Below are 19,485 nucleotides of genomic sequence, written 5' to 3'. Positions count from 1 at the left end.
TTTTCTTATCAAAGCACCTAAAATACTACCAAAATGAAACTTAGATTCTGTGGAGAAGCAGGCTTAATATTTATAATAAAGACTAAAGGAAAAAAATATCAAATTCTATTAAGATTAGTAAAAGTTCTGCCTGAATATGGTTTGCAAAATCAAAACCAAAATAATGATAGTGATAGCTAATACCACAATAAAAACAAAATTAAATGACATGGGCTTAATTTCCTTCAATATTTAAATAATATAATAAAATAATATAATTATGATAATCCATTATTGCTTTAATCAACAAAAAAGTCTTCATATTTTAATAATGTAAATTTATGCCCTAGAGCAGTGATGACGAACCTTTTGAGCTCGGCGTATCAGCATTTTGAAAAACCCTAACTTAACTCTGGTGCTGTGTCACATATAGAAATTTTTTGATATTTGCAACCATAGTAAAACAAAGACTTATATTTTTGATATTTATTTTATATATTTAAATGCCATTTAACAAAAATCAACCAAAAAAATGAGTTCGCGTGTCACCTCTGACACGCGTGTCATAGGTTCGCCATCACTGCCCTAGAGGTTTACAGAGCAGTAAAATAATTCAAGAACTTAGTAATTAGTTCAAAAAAAAGTAAACTGAGTTGTATTTTGTGAGGAAGATGAAAAACCTTTTACAGAAGAAGGGGGTGTTGAGTTTTGATCCTGTTCAAATGAAAATGGAAAACTAAAATCATCTTTTCCAGCTCCAAATGTATGAGTTGAAGAGTCTGATGGAAAAGAAAATGTAAAGGCATCTTCTGGTTTCCCAAATAAGTTTCCTGAAGAAAATATATACATAATATCATGCTATTCATGTTACGTAATTTGCATAACCTACTAAATTACAGTATACAGCTTACAATAGGATAACATTGAATCATTTATCTATCATGCAGATATTTAACTGTATTTCTTTTATGTGCAAAGTACTATCCTTTGTAGTATGGAAGGTTATAGAGATTCAAACTTAAATTCTACTTTAAAGTAATTTGTACTCAAGTACATAAAGAAGTAGTATATAAGGTGGAAGGAAGGGTAAAGAACTCAAATGGAGAATATAGCACAGAAACAGGTATGCATAGAAAATATACAGGTGACAGAAAACAATTCAGCTTTCAAGAGCACTGAGAAATAATAAATAGTTATTAAAAGGGAATTAATGAAGATAAGCTTGGAAAAACTGCTGTATGTCCAGCTACAGAACTGGGCTTCATTTGGTAAGTAAATGAAAGCCACTAAACATCTTCAAGAAGAGATATGACAGGACTTGTACTTCTTTATATAAGAGTTATTCAGGAGAGGATATGTAGAAAGGCTAGGAGAGTGTCTAGAAGTGGAAATAACAGAAAAGAGATGATAAAAGCTTGGCCTTACCTAAAGTCACAGCAAAAAGAATGGAGAAAGAAATATTGGATCTAAGAGACATCGCATAAGTCAAACGTATTCAAATATTATTTATGAGTAACTACAATTACTGCTAATGACATTGGCCTAGGACAGTGATGGCGAACCTATGACAGAGGTGACACGCGAACTCATTTTTTTGGTTGATTTTTGTTAAATGGCATTTAAATATATAAAATAAATATCAAAAATATAAGTCTTTGTTTTACTATGCTTGCAAATATCAAAAAATTTCTATATGTGACACAGCACCAGAGTTAAGTTAGGGTTTTTCAAAATGCTGACATGCCGAGCTCAAAAGGTTCGCCATCACTGGTCTAGGAAATGACAGAACAATAAAAAGGGCTCTATAGTTTTAAAATAAAATTTTAAAAATCAACTTCACATAAAAAATAACAATTCCCAGAATTGTTATTAAGGAAAAATATTCTTTTTCATTCATTTTATTATTTAATACTATAGATATATTTTCAACATCTTAATTATAATTGTTGTTAAGTAATTTAAAATGTACAGTAATCCAAAGACTTACCTGAAACAAGTCTTTTAAAGCACCTATATTTTTTCATAGAGAACCAATTCAATGAGTACATTAAGCAAAACAATTTAATTTGTGCCACTTAGAAATTTCATATATTTTTAAACATCTCAGTTATTTCACCCTAAATAAATCTGAACCAGCCAGCAGTAGGGTGAGTGGGTGGGTAGGTGGATGGATGGGTTGATTACAGATACCTGAGTACTTCCTCTCTGCCTTTTTCACTTTATTGTCCCACTGACATTCAGTAGACTTAAAGGAAGATTGATAAAATATAGCTACAGGTCCAGAAAGAACTAAAATATTGAATCAAGAGAGAGAGAGAGAGAGAGAGAGAGAGAGAGAGAGAGAGAGAGAGAGAGAGAGAGATGATCGGTTGCCTCCCACACGCACCCTGACTAGGCATGCCCTGACCAGGAAATCAAACCAGCAACCTTTTGGTTCATAGGACAATGTTCGACCACACCAGCCCGGCTATAATGTCAACAGGTATTTTAGATATGAAGAGATATCAATAATACTGTCAGAAATAAGGTCAGATGGTTTCACTGGTGAATTTTACCAAACATTTAGAGATGTATTAACACCAACCCTTCTCAAACTCTTCCCAAAAAAATCAAAGAGGAGGGAACACTCCCAAACTCATTGTATAAAGCTAGCATTAACTTGATACCAAAACCAGAAAAGGACACTACCAGAAAAGTAAAGTACAGACTAGTATCCCTCATGAATATACCAGTAGATGCAAATTACGTATCACTTACCAACTTCTTGTTGTGATGAGAGAGGATTTAAATTTCCTGCAGAATAGTGTTCATTAAACTGAAAAATAATTTCCATTAAGTATTATTCATAAAATCAGTAAAACAGTATACATAGCATTTATATTTGAATTTAAAGCCTGGTTCTTCTAGTAAGAATAATCAGAGTAGACAAAACAGCAACATTCTATATAATACACTATTGTACTTAAAAAGAGATTTATCTTCATAACCTATCATTTGATTATATTAAAATAAGTCTTATTGATTTGATTCTGGACACTGATAAAATATTAGTAGGCAACATAAATTTTACTAAGGAAGTTCCTACTTTGGAATATTAAAAAAACCTAAAATTCTAATTAACTTTTGCTTTATTCTGAAGCCTTTTTTACAAATCAGGTTCTTGGTATTGTTTTTTGTTTTTAAATATATTTTATTGATTTTCTACAGAGAGGAAGGGAGAGGAATAGAGAGTTAGAAACATCGATGAGTGAGAAACATCGATCAGCTGCCTCCTGCACACCCCCTACTGGGGATGTGCCCGCAACCAAGGTACATGCCCTTGACCGGAATCGAACCTGGGACCCTTGTCTGCAGGCCGATGCTCTATCCACTGAGCCAAACCGGTTAGGGCTCTTGGTATTGTTTTCCTGCCTATATGTTAAGTGAAATAAGCCAGTCACATGATCTCTCTTATGTGGAATATAATGAACAAAATAAACTGAAGAACAAAATATTTCCAGAGACATGGAATCATGAAACAGACTGACCAATCTCAGAGAGAAGTGGGGCAGGGATGAGGGCGGGAAGAGATTAACCAAAGAATTTATATGCATAATGCACTACTGAACACAGACAATAGTGCAGTAGGCCTGGGAAGGAGGTCCAAAGGAGATGGAGGGGTTCAAAGAGAGAAAAAAAAGGAGACATCTCTAATACTTTCAATAATAAAGATATATATTTTTAAAGTAATAGGAAGTATGATAGCTTCACGTCACTTCAGCTCAAGTTTTGCTGCCAAAGCCTGTTTTCTCTGTAAAACAAGCTTTTAAAAAATAGAATCATGGCCTTGGCAGGCTCAGTGGTTAGAGTGTCAGCCAGTGCACCAAAGGGTCTAGGGTTCGATTCCAGTCAAGGGCATGGACCTGGGTTGCAGGTTCCATCCCTGGCCCCAGTTGGAGCATATGTGGGAGGCAATCAATGTGTCTCACGTCGATGTTTCTCTCTCTCACTCTCCCTCCACTCCCCCTCCTTTCCACTCTCTCTGAAAATCAATGGAAAAAATACCCTCAGTGAGGATTTAAAAGAAAAAAAAGGAATCCTTACAACAGGTTTCTGTTCTTTTAAAACTTAATATTGCATTATGAGCATTTTTTATGTTATTATTCTTCCAAAACCTGATTTTTAATGGCATTTTAATATTTCTCCATAGTGACATACAATGCAGTTTCTTTCTTCTTTTTTTAAATATATATTTTATTAATTTTAGAGAGGAAGGGAGAGGGAGAGAGAGATAGAAACATCGATGAGAGAGAATCATTGACAGGCTGCCTCCTGCACAACCCACACCGGGGATGGAGCCCACAACCTTGTCACATGCCCTGACCAGGAATTGAGCTGTGTCCTCCTGGTTCATAGGTTGATGCTCAACCACTGGGCAAGAGTTTATAAATTTTGTTAATATTCTTCAAAGGCCCAACTTGGCTTTGTTAATTTTCTCTGCTTGTTTTCTATTTCATTGATTTATCTTTCTTATTTTTACTTTGTTCTTTTTTCTAGCTTTTCAAGATGGAACCTTGGGTCACTAATTTTAGACCTCTCTTCTTTTCTATTAATTTAATTATCTAAATTATCAATTACTTAAAGTGATCATTTTGCTCTGGTTTTGGCAGCATTCCACAGTTTTTGATATGCTAAATGTTTACAATCATTCACTTCAAAATTTTTCTTTTTTTTTTCATGATTTCTTCTTTGACCCATAACCTACATATTTAGGATTTTCCCAATACCTTGCTATTGATTTCTAATTTAATTCTATTGTGGTCTGAGAAATTTATTAAGACATTTTATGGCCCAGATTATGATCTGTCTTGGTGAATGCACCATCAGTTGCTGGGTGTGGTGTTCTATAAATGTAAGTTAGGTCAAGGGGATCAATAGTGTTGTTCAGATTTTATAACATACATTTATTGACTGTTGTCTAATTATATAAATTGCTGACAGATTTTAATTGTTTAAAAATCTCCAACTTAGTTTGTGTTTTTGCCTATTTCTCCCTTAATTCTGTCAATTTTTGTTTTGTATTTTGATGCTGTTAGTAGGCATGTACACATTTGTCATTGTTACCTCTTCCTTAATAATTGACCCTCGTATCCTTACGAAATGTTCCTTTTTATCTCTGTCAATATTCTTTGCCTTGAAGATTACCTAAAATGATATTAGTATAGCCATTGTGACCTTATGCTTACAGTTTTCATGATAAACCTTTTCCATCCATTTACTTTCAATCTGTCTTTGTCTTTATATTTAAAGTGTTATCTTATAGATAACTTATAGTTGGGTCATGCTTTTTATCCATTCTTACAATCTCTACCTTTTAATGGAGTGTTTAGTCCATTTATGGTGAATGGAATTATTTTAAAATTTCATATTTTCATCAAACATTTTACTACTTTTTTTCACTTTGTTCCTATGTATCTTGTTATGCTGTTCCTTCTCTGCCTTCCTTTGGGTTAAATGTCATCTTAGAATTCCATTTCAGTTTATTACAAATCTTATTTTTTAACATTTTTATTACTCTTAGTCAGAAAACTTAGTAATTATTACGCCAATCTCATTCCTCAACCCTACTACTACAAAATCAAAAGATTAAAGGTAAATCAGCTTGCCGGGACTCCAATTAGAATTGGATATTTATAAGTTATTTGGGGAAGAAATATATACTTACAATATTTTCTTCCTATACAGGTATGTCATATATCTATTGAGATATTCAATTATATTTTTTCTTTATCCAAATGGACAAATTTCCTGCCAAAGTTACATACATGTGTTTTGCATTTATGTTACTATTGTAAATGAGAATTAACTAACTATAGTCTATTTTTTAATTCCTCTAGGAATTACTGTTTTTGAAATAATCATTTAGATAAATTGAGATCAAAAGTGAAGACATAAAATACTACAAATTGTACACTAATACTATATCATCCATCAATAAATTTATAATATCAACATTTTAATATTATGTATTAGATGTAGGAATAAAATATTCTAATCCACATAAAATTGGCTAACTGTGACTAAATTAGATGAGCAATAACAATATAATATTTATATTGTATTACACTGCTACTTATGGCATTAAATGGTTTGAACTTTTCTAAGAGTTTTATATACATAAATCCACTTAACAGTAAAAAAAAACCCTATGGTAAAAGTTATTATTTTCATTTTACAGATGAAAAATAGAGTCTTACATATTCAAAATCCTACATCCAGTATACACCCAAGTGGTCTGGTGTCAGAGTCTAGTGTTAATCACTATGCTATACTATCTCTACTAATCAAATAAAGTACATAGTCTTAATTTTCAGTTTCAATTGCTAAATACAGAAGTAAGTACTTTATCATGATTTCTATCACTTAACAGGAGAAATCACTATTAGATGGAAATTCTTTAGGCCTTCTAAAATTATCCTATCTAATAAAAGGGTAATATGCAAATTAACCATCACTCCATCACAAAGATGGTGGTGCCCATAGTCACAAGATGGAGGTGCCCAGTCCTTTCAGCCCCACTGGAGTCCCCCAGTCCCAGGGGTGGGGGCGGCCGCTGAGAGCAGGCAGCGTGAGAGGCCTAGCAGAATGTTTGCTTCATCGCCGTGGCGACGAGGCAAGCATTCTGCACCCGGCCGCAGATGGGCCTCTGGCCAGGCCGGGGCACAGATGGGCCTCTGGGCCATGGAGAGCCTCTGGGCAGTGGGCATGGAGCAGCCAGGCCCCGCAGAGAGCTACTGGAACACGGATTCGTGCACAGGGCTACTAGTTTGATTATAATGTTGTTATATACACTCATGTAGATAGAGAGACCAACTAATAACCTGGAGTTTTTACACTGAGAATATAGGAAATTTGTTTAGAAGTTAAAACACATAAATTATAAAACCAAATTAATTTTTAAACTGCCTTTAACTGCAATTCAAAGCATTCCTGCCCTGAGATTCTTTTTTTATAAATATGTGTCAATTTGGGGCACCTGAAGTTGAAAATAAAAAATAATGGTTGAACTTTGCTATTTATCAATATTCAGAATCTTTTCAAAAATTGCCTTTGTCCAAAGATAGTTTGGTACTAAAGAAATAAAATTCCTTGAGGTTCTAGTGTACATTTTTTTTTAGAAATGAAACTTTAGCTTCTCATGTTACCTTATCTGATGAGATTTCTGAATCAAATATAGAAGAATCAAATAAATTCAATCCAGGTGATCTAGAAGTATAACTCATAAGAAAAGAAAACCCAGGGGATTCCTTTTGTGTTTGATCTTCAGGCATTGTATTTCTGTTTCTGTTATAGAGAAATAAGAAATCACCAAAATGTTAAAAACATATTATTTAATATTGCAGAGTGGTAAGTACCATAACAAATGTCATAGAGCAGTGATTTTCAACCTTTTTCATCTCATGGCACATATAAACTAATTACTAAAATTCTGCGGCACACCAAAAAATATATTTTTTGCTGATATTACAAATAAAAGTAGGTATAATTTTGATTCATTCACATCTGACAGCTATTGTGTTGTCATTTTTTTTATTTGACCATCTAAGGCAGCGGTTCTCAACCTGTGGGTCGCAACCCCTTTGGGCAACTTTGGGTTGCCTAAGACCATCGGAAAACACATATATAATTTCATATTGTTTTGTGATTAATCACTATGCTTTAATTATGTTCAATTTGTAACAATGAAATTTGGGGTCACCACACATGAGGAACTGTATTAAAGGGTTGCGGCATTAGGAAGGTTGAGAATCACTGATCTAAGGGAAAAGAGGTCAGTGCCCAACTAAACAGTCAGGTATTGCATGTTTTAAAAATTATTGCCACATATCAGTTGAAAAATCACTAGCATAGAGGTAAGAATTGACACAGTAGGGAAAGGGAGGAAGTAGCTACTGAAGTGACAACCTAAGGAGAAAAAGATGGTTTAAGGTGAAAAATGTTAAATAGAGTAAAACAATCAATTATGGAATGATAATAATTCCCACTGAGAATATACTGTCAGGCTCTATTCTAGGTATTTCCAACACCACTAAAGTGCTTTATTCCCCCAAATAACCCTATGAAATAGGTACTATTATTATCACTTCCATTTTATAGAACAGGAGTTTGATGCATAGAAAGGTTAAATAATTTGCTCCAAATAATGTAGTGCCAGAGTTGGGATTTGATGCAGCAATCCAGATTCAAAGTCGAGACTCTTAACCTTGATTCTGTAGGTCCCGAAAGCCAGTCACAAAATTAAAATCTTTATGAGAAGTCAGATTGTTGCATAAGGGATTTGGAGACAATAATTAGACAAGACAGCATATAAAACAGTTTTTATATACAAAAAGATTTGTATATAAATACAAAAAGATTTGGAGAAAATAATTAGATAAGACAGTATATAAAACAGTGGTTAAAAGCAGGGATTCTGGAAGCAAAACTGCCTGGGTTTGAATCTCAACTCTAACACTAATGAGTTGTACCACTTGTAATTCTGTTTCCTCATCAATAAAATAAGGATAATAATGTACTTACATTTCATAAAGTTGTTGTGAATCTTAAATGAGTAATATTTATAAATTCTTAGACATTGCTATTAAGTGTTTGTTAAATACATAGAAATCTGAAGATAACTTCTATAACTACCTCTATGACTATTAATGAATCACTTAACTTTATAGATCGGTTTTCTCATCCATAAAAAAAGGTTTTAGCATATGATTGCCACATCCTTTTACAGTTCTTGGATTTGATGATGAGTCTGCTTTGAACACGCTGTGTTTGAGTCAACAGTATTACATTAATATATATAATACTCTTACTAGCAATTTAAAATATAGCTGTAGAACCCTGGCCAGTGTTGCTCAGTTGGCTGGAACATTGGTCCATAGACTGAAAGGTTGTGGGTTTGATTCCTGGGCAGGGCAGGAGGCAGCCGATTGATGTTTCTCTTTCACATCTATATTTCTCTCTCTCCTCTCTTCTCTCTTCTCTCTCTCTCTCTCTCTCTCTCTCCCTTCCCCTCTTTCTAAAAAAAAAAAAATCAGTAAACATATCCTCAGGTGAGAATTAACAAAAAATTTAAAGACAGCAGTAGAACACAGGTGAGAGATTCCTGATGGAGTGAAATCTGTTTGACATAGGGTTTAGAGGAATCTCAGGGATCAGCATTAAGGAAGGGAGTGAACTATAAAAGATCAAAATGCAGCACTATTTTCTTAGCTGCAAATTAAAAATCTATGGTTTTCAAAGTTAAATTATCATTTTAGAGATATTTATGCCTATTGATGTTAGTTACAGAAAAGCAATTCTTGCTTTAGACATTGCAACATAAGGAAAAATGACTGCTGTAACATTATTCAATGATGTCTATAATCTACCACATGAGGTAATAGCATTTTAAACTTTCCATAGGATTTTTTTTATCCTTTGGAAAATGTTAAATATATAGACTATTGCACTAGATAAGTACTCAGGATCTATGCCATCTTCAGCTAAATGTTGCAGGAAAAATGGGGTAGAAGATATATGAAACAAGAATGGCAGGATGTTAATAACTGAATAATTGTTTAAACAGGGTTATAGGTACATAGGGTCATTATATTAGTGTGTATCTCCTTTGTATAGATGACATAGTCCATAATAAAAACTTATTAAAGGTATAGGCATTTTACTATTCCTATCAATTATTTATGTAACTCAAAACATAAGTTCTTTAATTATAATTATTAATTAAAATCTTACATTTCAAGTGGGGGGGTTTTAGAGAACAGTAATTTCTCCAAAGATTCAGGTGTTTTCACAGCTTCAGGGGTTCTTAAAAATAAAGGAATTTCAGAAGTCTGTGTAAAATTCTCAGCCCTTTCTTCTACTTCATTATTATTATCTATTGGCTTCCCCAAATGTTCTTCATGTATAACCTGCAAATTTAAAGTAACAGAAAACTATAAAAATGAATGTTATTGCATTAATAAACTCACATATATAAAAATGTGTGAAGTGGAAAATACCATATTAATGTATGGTATTATCATTACACTAGAGGCCCGGTACACTAAATTCGTGCACTTGCGGGGAGGTGGTGGGAGTCCCTCAGCCCGGCCTGAACCCTCTCACAGTCTGGGAGCCCTGAGGGAATGTCCGACTGATGTCTTAGGCCTGCTCCCCGCAGAGAGTGGGCCTAAGCTAACAGCCGGACATCCTTAGCGCTGCTGCGGAGGCGGGAGAGGCTCCCACCACCGCTGCTACGCTCACCAATGCTGCGGAGGCGGGAGAGGCTCCCACCACCGCTGCTATGCTCACCAATCGTGAGCCCGGCTCAGGGCTTCTGGCTGAGTGGCACTCCCCCTGTGGGAGTGTACTGACCACCAGGGGACAGCTCCTGTGTTGAGCACCTGCTCCCTGGTGGTCAGTGTGTGTCATAGCAACTGGTCTTTCTGCCATTCAGTTGATTTGCATATTAGCCTTTTATTATATAGGATAGGCAAAATAAGTAAAATAAGAATAGTTAATGAAAGTAATTGTCCAAACACACAAAATATATCTGTCCAAAAATGGGGGGGGGGGGACGATGAGCAATTTTTCTTTTAAAATTTCCACATCATGCTCTGGGTTGAGTTGAATATGGTATCTCCTTGAAAGGGAGAAGTAATTTACTTCTAAGCAATCTTGCTCTCATTGCATATGTTCTTTGCATTTTTTTTTGCTTTTATAAATTCATTATACTATTTTCTCAGCAAAAATTGAGAACTTGAATAACTAATTTTCCTTTACATTATTTTATATGCTAGCAATGTGGTTTCTAAAATATGTTTGTTATACCTAATTCCATTACAGAAACAGTTTGGGTCACTCCACAAAAAACTCTAAATGTGCTTTTTACCTGTATTTCTTTACAGCAAAAATCTATGTTGCTTCTCTTGTTTTTCTTGAGTTCTTTATTTTATTTTTAAATTATGCATTGGTTAGGGTGTACAGCTTATGGTTAGAAAATAATATACTTTACATAGCGTTCCCCACAATATTTTCAGTACCCCAACTGGCACCATACATAATTACTATAATACTATTGACTATATTTCCTATACTTTTCTTACTTCCCCCTGAATATTTTATAATTACCAATTTGTTTCTCTAGTATGTCTACATATATCATCATTAACGACTTCTATTATTAAAAAATATTCTGAATATATTTTTATGGTAACCACTGGTCTTAAATTGCTTTGGTAAATTACTCCATCTTACCAAACAAAATTGTTTTCTTCCATTATAATTTAGTTGTGGTGTCAATATATATAGTCAATTATTAATGACAACTCTTTTTGTGTATTTTCATATAAACTTTTTGTAGCTTCATTTTTTAATCTAAAACTCTAATGAATAGATTCTATAACATCATAGCCACTTGATTACTAAGCTAATAACATCTATACCTCACATAAATAATCTTTACTATAATAAATATGAAATAAAAATATGAACTAATATTTAAATTGGAATGTTTTGCTGAGAAATTAGAAACCAAACATTTGACTTACTTGTGAAGTACATTTTGATTCTTTCAATTGTCTTACTGTCCCTGTATCTCCACACTCAGCATCTGTTATATGAGGATAAACTATTTTTTCTTTTTGCAATTTAATTATAAATAAAACATGTCACACCATATGAAATTGCCAATATTTAACTGTTTTTGACCTACAAAACTACAACTTCATATAATTCAAAACAATACATAGACAGTAGAATAAAAACTATATGATCCCAGTCAGCATGGCTCAGTGGTTGAGCGTCGACCTATGAACCAGGAGGTCACGGTTCAATTACTGGTCAGGGCACATATCCAGGTAGTGGGCTCGATCCCCAGTGGGGATGGTGCAGGAGGCAGCCAATCAATGATTCTCTCTCATCATTGATGTTTCTATCTCTATTTCCCCCTCTCCCTTCCTCTCTGAAATAAAAAAATAAATATTTTTAAAAAACTATATGAACAGTTTAATGAACAAAATTACAAAGAGAACACCTATATAACCACCACCCATGTAAGAAACAGAAAATTATGAGTACTCTAAAAGGTCTTATATTCCTCATATCCTCCTCCTCAGATGTAAGCACTATTCTGACTTCTGTAATAATCATTTCCTTGATTTGCTTTATATATCACCTAAGCAATATAGTTTACTTTTCCTGTTTTCAAATGATAATGATGAAATAATAATATACATGCTCTTTATCTTGCTTTTTTTTGTTTAGCATATGCTTGTGAGATTCATCTGTATTGTTATACATAGACAAAGGTGCTTATTTTAATGACATAAAGTATCCCATTGTCCAAACACACACAATATATCTATCTATTCTACCAAAAATGGGCATTTGAAGTGTTTCTGCTTTGAGGCTATTACAAACAATAATATCACATTCTTTTACATATATACCTGCATTTACACACTTGTATTTCTCTAGGTATAGAGTGGAATTACAAGGTATAGAGTATATGTATCTTCCATTTTACAAGATGTTAAACTATTTTCAAAGTTTAGCTTCCAAACTATTTATCCATTTTTGTTGTGGCAACTGACCATCCTGAGCTACTCTAGGAAATCATTCAATTTCACCAGACAAAATTATTAGCTCCAATTATAACTTAGGTGTGGTTTCAATACATGGTCATTTATAAATGGCAGTTCCTACAATAATTATGAGAGTTCCTATTGCCCTATATTCTCATCAATACTTACCTAGTATTGTCAGACTCCTTAATTTTACTAGTCTGGTGGATGTATAGTAGTATCTCATTGTGTTTTTATTAAGTTTCCTGATTTGCTGAGCAACTTTTCAGATGGTTAGCTTCCACAAAAGTTTCGCTATTTGAAGTACCTATTTGTGTACTTTGCACATATTTCCAATAGGATTGCCTTTTTCTTCTTGATTTGTAGAAGTTCTTTACACATATTTGGAAACTAGTCTTCTGACAGTTCTAAATCATCTTGCCTTCCATTCTTTTTATAGTGTCTTTTGATGACCTAGTGACCTAGCTTCTATTTTTTTAAGTGTCTTTTGATGAACAGAAATTCTGAATCTTAATATAGCCAAATTTATCAATCTTTCTTTTATGATTGGGCTTTTTAATTCTTATTTAATAGAACTTTCTTACCTTGAATAAATATTTTTCTACTTTATCATCTGAAAGCTTTTTATTTTGCCTCTTGCATTTAAGCCACAAATATTATTTTTACCATATATTAACTTCTTCAAAAATACACTTGGAAATTATTGAACAGAGTCTTTTTTCTTCTAAGATAACTATATGCTTTCTTGAGAATGAAACCTCGCCATATCTGCTCATTGCAACTAGAACTACACCACATATATGCATTTCCCCACATAAGTGTACTAGTGATGTGTTGTTTCTAGAGATTAGCCATTCTTTCCTTGTCTAACACTCAGTCAGCTTGGCATGTATAGAGGATTATAAACAGGTGGAACAGATCACTGTGCAGATAAGATATATTTTTTTTTCCAGAAGAAAGCAGGAAGAATATCCATTTACATGGGTATTTAAATAAGCATATTGTATTGGTTGAATCCTATACTGTGTGAGAAATAGTATATTACATGACCTTTTTGAATATGCATATATTTACAGAATTTTTATGCTACCAGAATGAGCCATTTTTAAAACCTCAAAATAAAAGTCAGCAATCCATATGCTACAGATAAGAAGAGGTGAAGACTTCTATATAGTTTATAAGTAGAATAATTATTATTCATTACTAGGTTACCACAATATGCATACATATGAACATGATATATTAAAAATATATCTACATGGATGTATACAGATACAGAGAGAGACAGAGAATGAGTTAGTATTTTTAAGGATGTGTCAAAGTTTCAACAGCTACTTGTTTCTAGGATAATAAATTCATAGATATATATCCTATGACCTTCCTATAATTTTATTCGAAGTTAATAATCCAAGATAGTAAAAGATTTATGTAAAAGAACATAGTAGCATTATTTTAATAGCAAAATAACCAGAAACAAAATATTCAAAGTGAGAGGAGGCTATTAGTAAATAAATTGTAGCAAATCTATACAATCATTACAAATAAATTCAACTGAATGGCACAGAAAAACACCCTCAACAATGGTATACCAAGTGGGAAGAAAAACAATACAAAATTATATACATAGCATGTTTCAAATTTGTGGGGAAAATATCAAAGAACACAACATACATATGCATAGGAAAAAAATCAAGAATATATACCAGTGTGTAAAGAGCCTGTTATGTCTGGGTGGTGGTATTTTTGTATCTTTCATGTTTTTCTCTGTTTCCCAAATTTACACCATTTCCCAAATGGTGATGACAATGAAAAGTATTTGTTTTATATTTAGGGGAAAATGTACTTAAAAAACCAGGCATGCATGGTCAATTAACCAGAGATGCAAACAATCTAAATAACTTATTTGAATAGCATAAAAACCTGATATAATTTGTTAGTCCCAATTCTTAAGAAAAATATAAACAGAAAATAAGTACCTGTATCTCCTTTTTCAAACCATTGATTGAAGTTTGACTGTTTCTGTGGGGTTAGCAATCTAAAATATAGTAAATATAGTTTTCATATTATTTCCTAAGTTGATAAATTATTTCAGAAATTAAAGCATTTTATTTTTAAAAGTTACCTGAACTGCATAAAATTCTGTGAACTTTTAATAGCTGTAACATGTGAACATTTTGAGTGGTTATTCATAGCAGAGTCATTAAATATCTGAAAAAAAGAAATTAAGCATTAGAATTTGATACACAAAATAATAAAAAATGTTTGGCTTGTCATGGCTGCTCAGAGCTTTCCAAGAACATCATCACCCTGGTCATCACCATTATTATTTACTAGAGGCCTGGTGCACAAAATTCATGCATGGGTAGGATCCCCTAGGCCTGGCCAGAGATCAGGGCGATCGGGGCCTTCCGGCTGCCGGCTGGGGCCTTCCCCAGCTGCAGGCCAGGACCTTCCTTCTGTGCTGCCCCCTTGTGGTCAGCGCATGTCATAGTGAGCGATCGAACTTCTGGTCTCCGGGTCAAACTCCTGAGGGGACAATTTGCATATTAGGCTTTTATATAGAGGCCTGGTGCATGAATTCGTGCACTGGTGGGGTCCCTCAACCTGGCTAGTGATCAGGGCCAATGGGGGCCATCTCGCCCAGTCCTGATCGAGGCCGGCAGGCCAGACGGAGGGACTGGGGGAGGTTGGCTGGTTGTGGGAGGTTGGCTGTGGGAGTGCATTGACCACCAGGGGGCAGCTCCTGCATTGAGTGTCTTCCCCCTGGTGGTCAGTGCATGTCATAATGACCAGTCGTTCCACTGTTTGGTCAATTTGCATATTAGCCTTTTATTATATAGGATGACAGTTAATGTTTCATTTTTAACTTTAGATATTAATATCTAAACCACTGCTTTACTACTGTTTGTATTGTCTGTTTCAAGTCTTTAATTTTTCCTGAGTCACTAATTTTAAACAGTCCCTGATTTTTCTTATTTAACCCAAAATGAAGATATTTTTATTTTAATGGAAAAGTTTATCCCATTTCTTTCTGTTTAACAGCCACTGGTCTTAATTTTATCATCTTGTTGAACTTTTAGATTATAGGAAACCTGGACCTTTAAGGAACACCTGTCTCTTAAAGAACAAGTGTTCTTTCAATGCCTGTTTTAAACAATATACATTTTTGCATATGTCTTCTAGTACAAGTATTTGTACAAGTATTTTAAGTATTTGTTTACAGTAGATGCCAAGAAGTAACACTGCTGAGTATGTGCACTTTTATTTTTAATTAGTTCACTGAACCAGTCCTCCAATGTAGCTGTATCAAATTATATTCCCACTATCATTGACCTCACTAAATGTTAGCAATTGTTTTGATGTCTGAAAACTGATAAGTGAAACCAGGCATCTCATTGGTTTAATTTGCATTTTCCTGTACTTCTGAGGTCAGCATCTTGTTATGTTTAGTGACCTTTGTCTTTCCTTTCCTGTAAACTACCTTATCTTTGACCATTTCTTATTCTTTTTTTTTAATTTGTAAGAATTATTATGTATTTATTTGCATATTATACATTCTGGATATCAATCTCCTGCCCATTCCATCACTGTCTTTTTGTTGTTGTTAATCCTCACTTGAGGACATTTTTTCCATTGATTTTTAGAGAGTGGAAGGGAGGGAGAGAGACAGAGAGAAACATCGATGTTAGAGAGAGACATTACTCTTATACACGCCCTGACCAAGGTCGGGTATGGAGCCTGCAACCAAGGCATGTGCCCTTGATGGAATCGAACCTGTGACCCTTCAGTCCCAAGGCCAATGCTCTAACAACTGAGAAAAACCAGCTAGGCCCATCACTGTTTTTTATTTTGCTAATATTATTTGTCATACAGAAGTTTATTTTGATGTAGTCCACTAATAAATTTGTCTTTTTTTGTTCCACACTTATAATTACTACATTTTGATAATATTTTAAAGTGTTTTGGGATGTTCTGGAATTAGTAGTGGTGATGGTTACACTACCTGTGAATATACTAAAAACCACTGAATCACACTCTTTAAAATGGCGAGATATGTGAATTATCTCAATACCAAAAGTAAAAAAGAAACATTTTGATATCTGGTAGTATGAGTGTCCCTACATTCTTTTTAAAAAAACCTATTTTAAATATATATGTTTCTGTTTTTTTACCTCTGTAGTCATTTATTAACCTGTTAATGTAGGGAATCGCATCGATAGGTTTTTCTACATAACATTCCTTGGGAAAGTGAAGATAGCTTCTTTTTAGAATTGGTTTAGATATCCTTTTTGTTGTATTAATTGGTCAATTTTGGTGAATACTGCAAATTAAAATTTAACTGAATTCTATGTATGTTAGAAACAAAGTTTGCTAATTGTGTTATTCAGGTCCTCTATATCCTTATTTTTTATCTTACTTGATTTTTTTCCTGTGGCAAAAACTGTCAGTTTTCTATCCTATTCAAAATCTACTTTCCTTTTGTGTTCTGATTTCAAAAACCAAAACCAAAACAAAACCACATATATTTCTCAACCTTTCCCCAGATAGAGGCAGCCATATGACTAAGTTCTGGCCATTGAAACATTACTATAAGTTGTTTAAAGAGCTTCCAGGAAAGATCTTTAAGAAATGGGGCTGAGCTCTGGCCAGGTAGCTCAGTTGTTTGGAGAATCATTCTGATACTCCAAGGTTGTGGATTCGATCCCTGGTCAGGGTATATACAGGAATCACCAGTGAATGCATAAATAAGTGGAACAACAAATCGATGTTTCTCTTTCTCCTCTCCCCCTTCCTCCTCTCTCTCTCTCTCTCTCTCTCTCTCTCTCTCAAATCACACTCTAAAATCAATTAAACACACACAATTTTTTTTTAATGGGGCTGAATCAGCTAGCCTTGATCTCCTTCTTTCCTGCCTAGAAGGCAGATATAATGGCAAAGTTGCAATGGTTAGCTTCTAATCATGATGTGACCTTGAGGCAAAAGCTTAGCATTTAAGGATAGCAGGAAAAGAAAGCATAGATGTAGCCTGAGAAATAATGAAATTGTGGAGATGGTGCTATTAGCCCTAATAAAGTGAACCTGAGTCACTTTAGAATTTCAAGAGAAAAATAAATGTTTATCTTCTTTAATGTTATTATTTCATGGTTTGGTTTTATATTGTTTCACATGTAGCCAAATTCAGAGTCAGCACTATTTTTGATAGAGTGATCATGTTTTAACTGTGGATTCAATTGCTTCCTTGAAATTCTATCGATTTTTCCTTTATATGTTTTGAAACTATCATTTTGTGCATCATGGTTATGACTTCTTGGTGAATTATTCTTTTTAAAAACATGAAATATATTTATCCTTACTAATGTTTTTAAATCTCGAACTCTATTTTATATAGCATTGTTACATTTGGTTTGGCTTTGTTTGCATTTGCCTGATGTATATTTTTCATCCTTTTATTTTCAGCCTTTATTTGTCAAGTTGTTTCAGCTGTTCTGTTTTTAGTAGTATTTAGTTGTATTTTGTTTATATATTCCTTAGAAGCACCAATGTCAGATTTTTATTATTACTGATTTGTTCAAAACTATTTTTGGCACCTTATTTGTTTTCTATTTAAAATGCTTTCTAGTGCCTGCCTGGCATAGCTCAGTGGTTGAGCTTCGACCCATAAACCAGGAGGTCATGGTTCGAATCCCAGTCAGGGCATATGCCGAGGTTGCAGGCTCGATCCCCAGTGTGGGGCATGCAGGAAGCAGCCAATCAATGATTCTCTCTCATCATTGATGTTTCTATCTCTCTCTCCCTCTCCCTTCCTCTCTGAAATCAATTTTAAAAATATGTTTTAAAAATAAAATGCTTTCTAGCTGTTTTATTCCCCCCCCCCATTCCTGACTTCTGTTGGACTAGTTTACTTCATTTCATCTTTTTTTCTACTGTTTTGAAACTTACACATTCCATTTATCTACTGTTGACTAACCTTAAGTGTTAATATATACATAAATTTATATTTTTCCAGCAAACATAGAATTAATCAGTATTTATATATTCTCCTTACCTCCATCCCTGAATAAAAAAAGAACTTGAGTAAACTCGTTTCTCTCATTTATTTTTCACCTTCATCCCATATTGGATATAATCTAGAATTTTAGTGCCATATTTTTAAATTTTTAAAATTAATACATATTTAGAATTAATGTTTCACTAATTACTTTGGTCACCACTATCCTTATATCTGTGTTATTAATTATGAGTTAATGAAAAGCAATTATATTTTTCATTGAGAATTTCCTTCTGGACTATTTTCAGGAAGAATGAAGGAAAAGAGATGTACCACACCAGAAGCTAGCTTTCTGGGTGGTGTGCTCCTGGTCCTTCATGCAAATCAAGAATCACCCAGAGTACCACCTCTCTCTAACCCAAGCTCCTATATTCACTGCTTCTACCTGGAGACAGTAAACCCATTGCTGACACCTGGCCAAAGGCAGAAGGATTATGAGATGAACAGATGTTAATGAAACTAACACCTACTGAAGTAACCCAATCAATTGCCCTATTCATTGCTCTCAGCTCTATAACTTCAATAAGAGTATTCTATGCAAATCCTGGGCTACAACTTCCCTCTTCAATCCAATCCTGTTTTCATCCTTCAGAAATATCTCAGTTTTTGGTCTACTGGGTAAAGGGCTTGGTATTTTTAAATATTTTTTCTATTATTTTTAGGAGTACATGAGGCGGCTACAGTATATGCTCAGGCTGCCTTGTTGAAACTCCTTTTTTTTAGACCCTGAGGTTGTACTAATGGCTGATATAATCCTATATAATAAAAGCCTAATATGCTAAGTGTCCAGTCATCCGGTCAACCAATCAAAGTGTAATATGCTAATGATGTGCTAAGGCCACTCAACTGCTCGCTATG

At 33.9% G+C, this 19,485-nt stretch overlaps 1 protein-coding gene across 1 annotated transcript in view; it reads right to left on the bottom strand.

Annotated features, from left to right (window-relative positions):
* Nucleotides 1–542: 542 nt before the first annotated feature.
* The window catches only part of LOC102249155 (chromosome unknown open reading frame, human C14orf39), a 38,905-nt gene continuing 19,962 nt past the window's right edge, over nucleotides 543–19,485 (bottom strand). Inside the window, exons 10-16 of the mRNA XM_014545952.1 lie at nucleotides 14,701–14,786; nucleotides 14,555–14,613; nucleotides 11,544–11,605; nucleotides 9,748–9,923; nucleotides 7,164–7,302; nucleotides 2,737–2,794; nucleotides 543–809 (exon numbers count right to left, since the gene is read on the bottom strand). Coding sequence (XP_014401438.1) covers nucleotides 613–809; nucleotides 2,737–2,794; nucleotides 7,164–7,302; nucleotides 9,748–9,923; nucleotides 11,544–11,605; nucleotides 14,555–14,613; nucleotides 14,701–14,786 — 777 coding nt within the window. The 3' untranslated portion in view covers nucleotides 543–612. The remainder of the gene's footprint in view (nucleotides 810–2,736; nucleotides 2,795–7,163; nucleotides 7,303–9,747; nucleotides 9,924–11,543; nucleotides 11,606–14,554; nucleotides 14,614–14,700; nucleotides 14,787–19,485) is intronic.

This window comes from Myotis brandtii, unplaced genomic scaffold (genome assembly GCF_000412655.1).
Source record: "Myotis brandtii unplaced genomic scaffold, ASM41265v1 scaffold423, whole genome shotgun sequence".
NCBI classification, from domain to species: Eukaryota; Metazoa; Chordata; class Mammalia; order Chiroptera; family Vespertilionidae; genus Myotis; species Myotis brandtii.
Note: the sequence above shows the minus strand (reverse complement) of the source record. Positions and strands in the feature narration are given on the sequence as shown.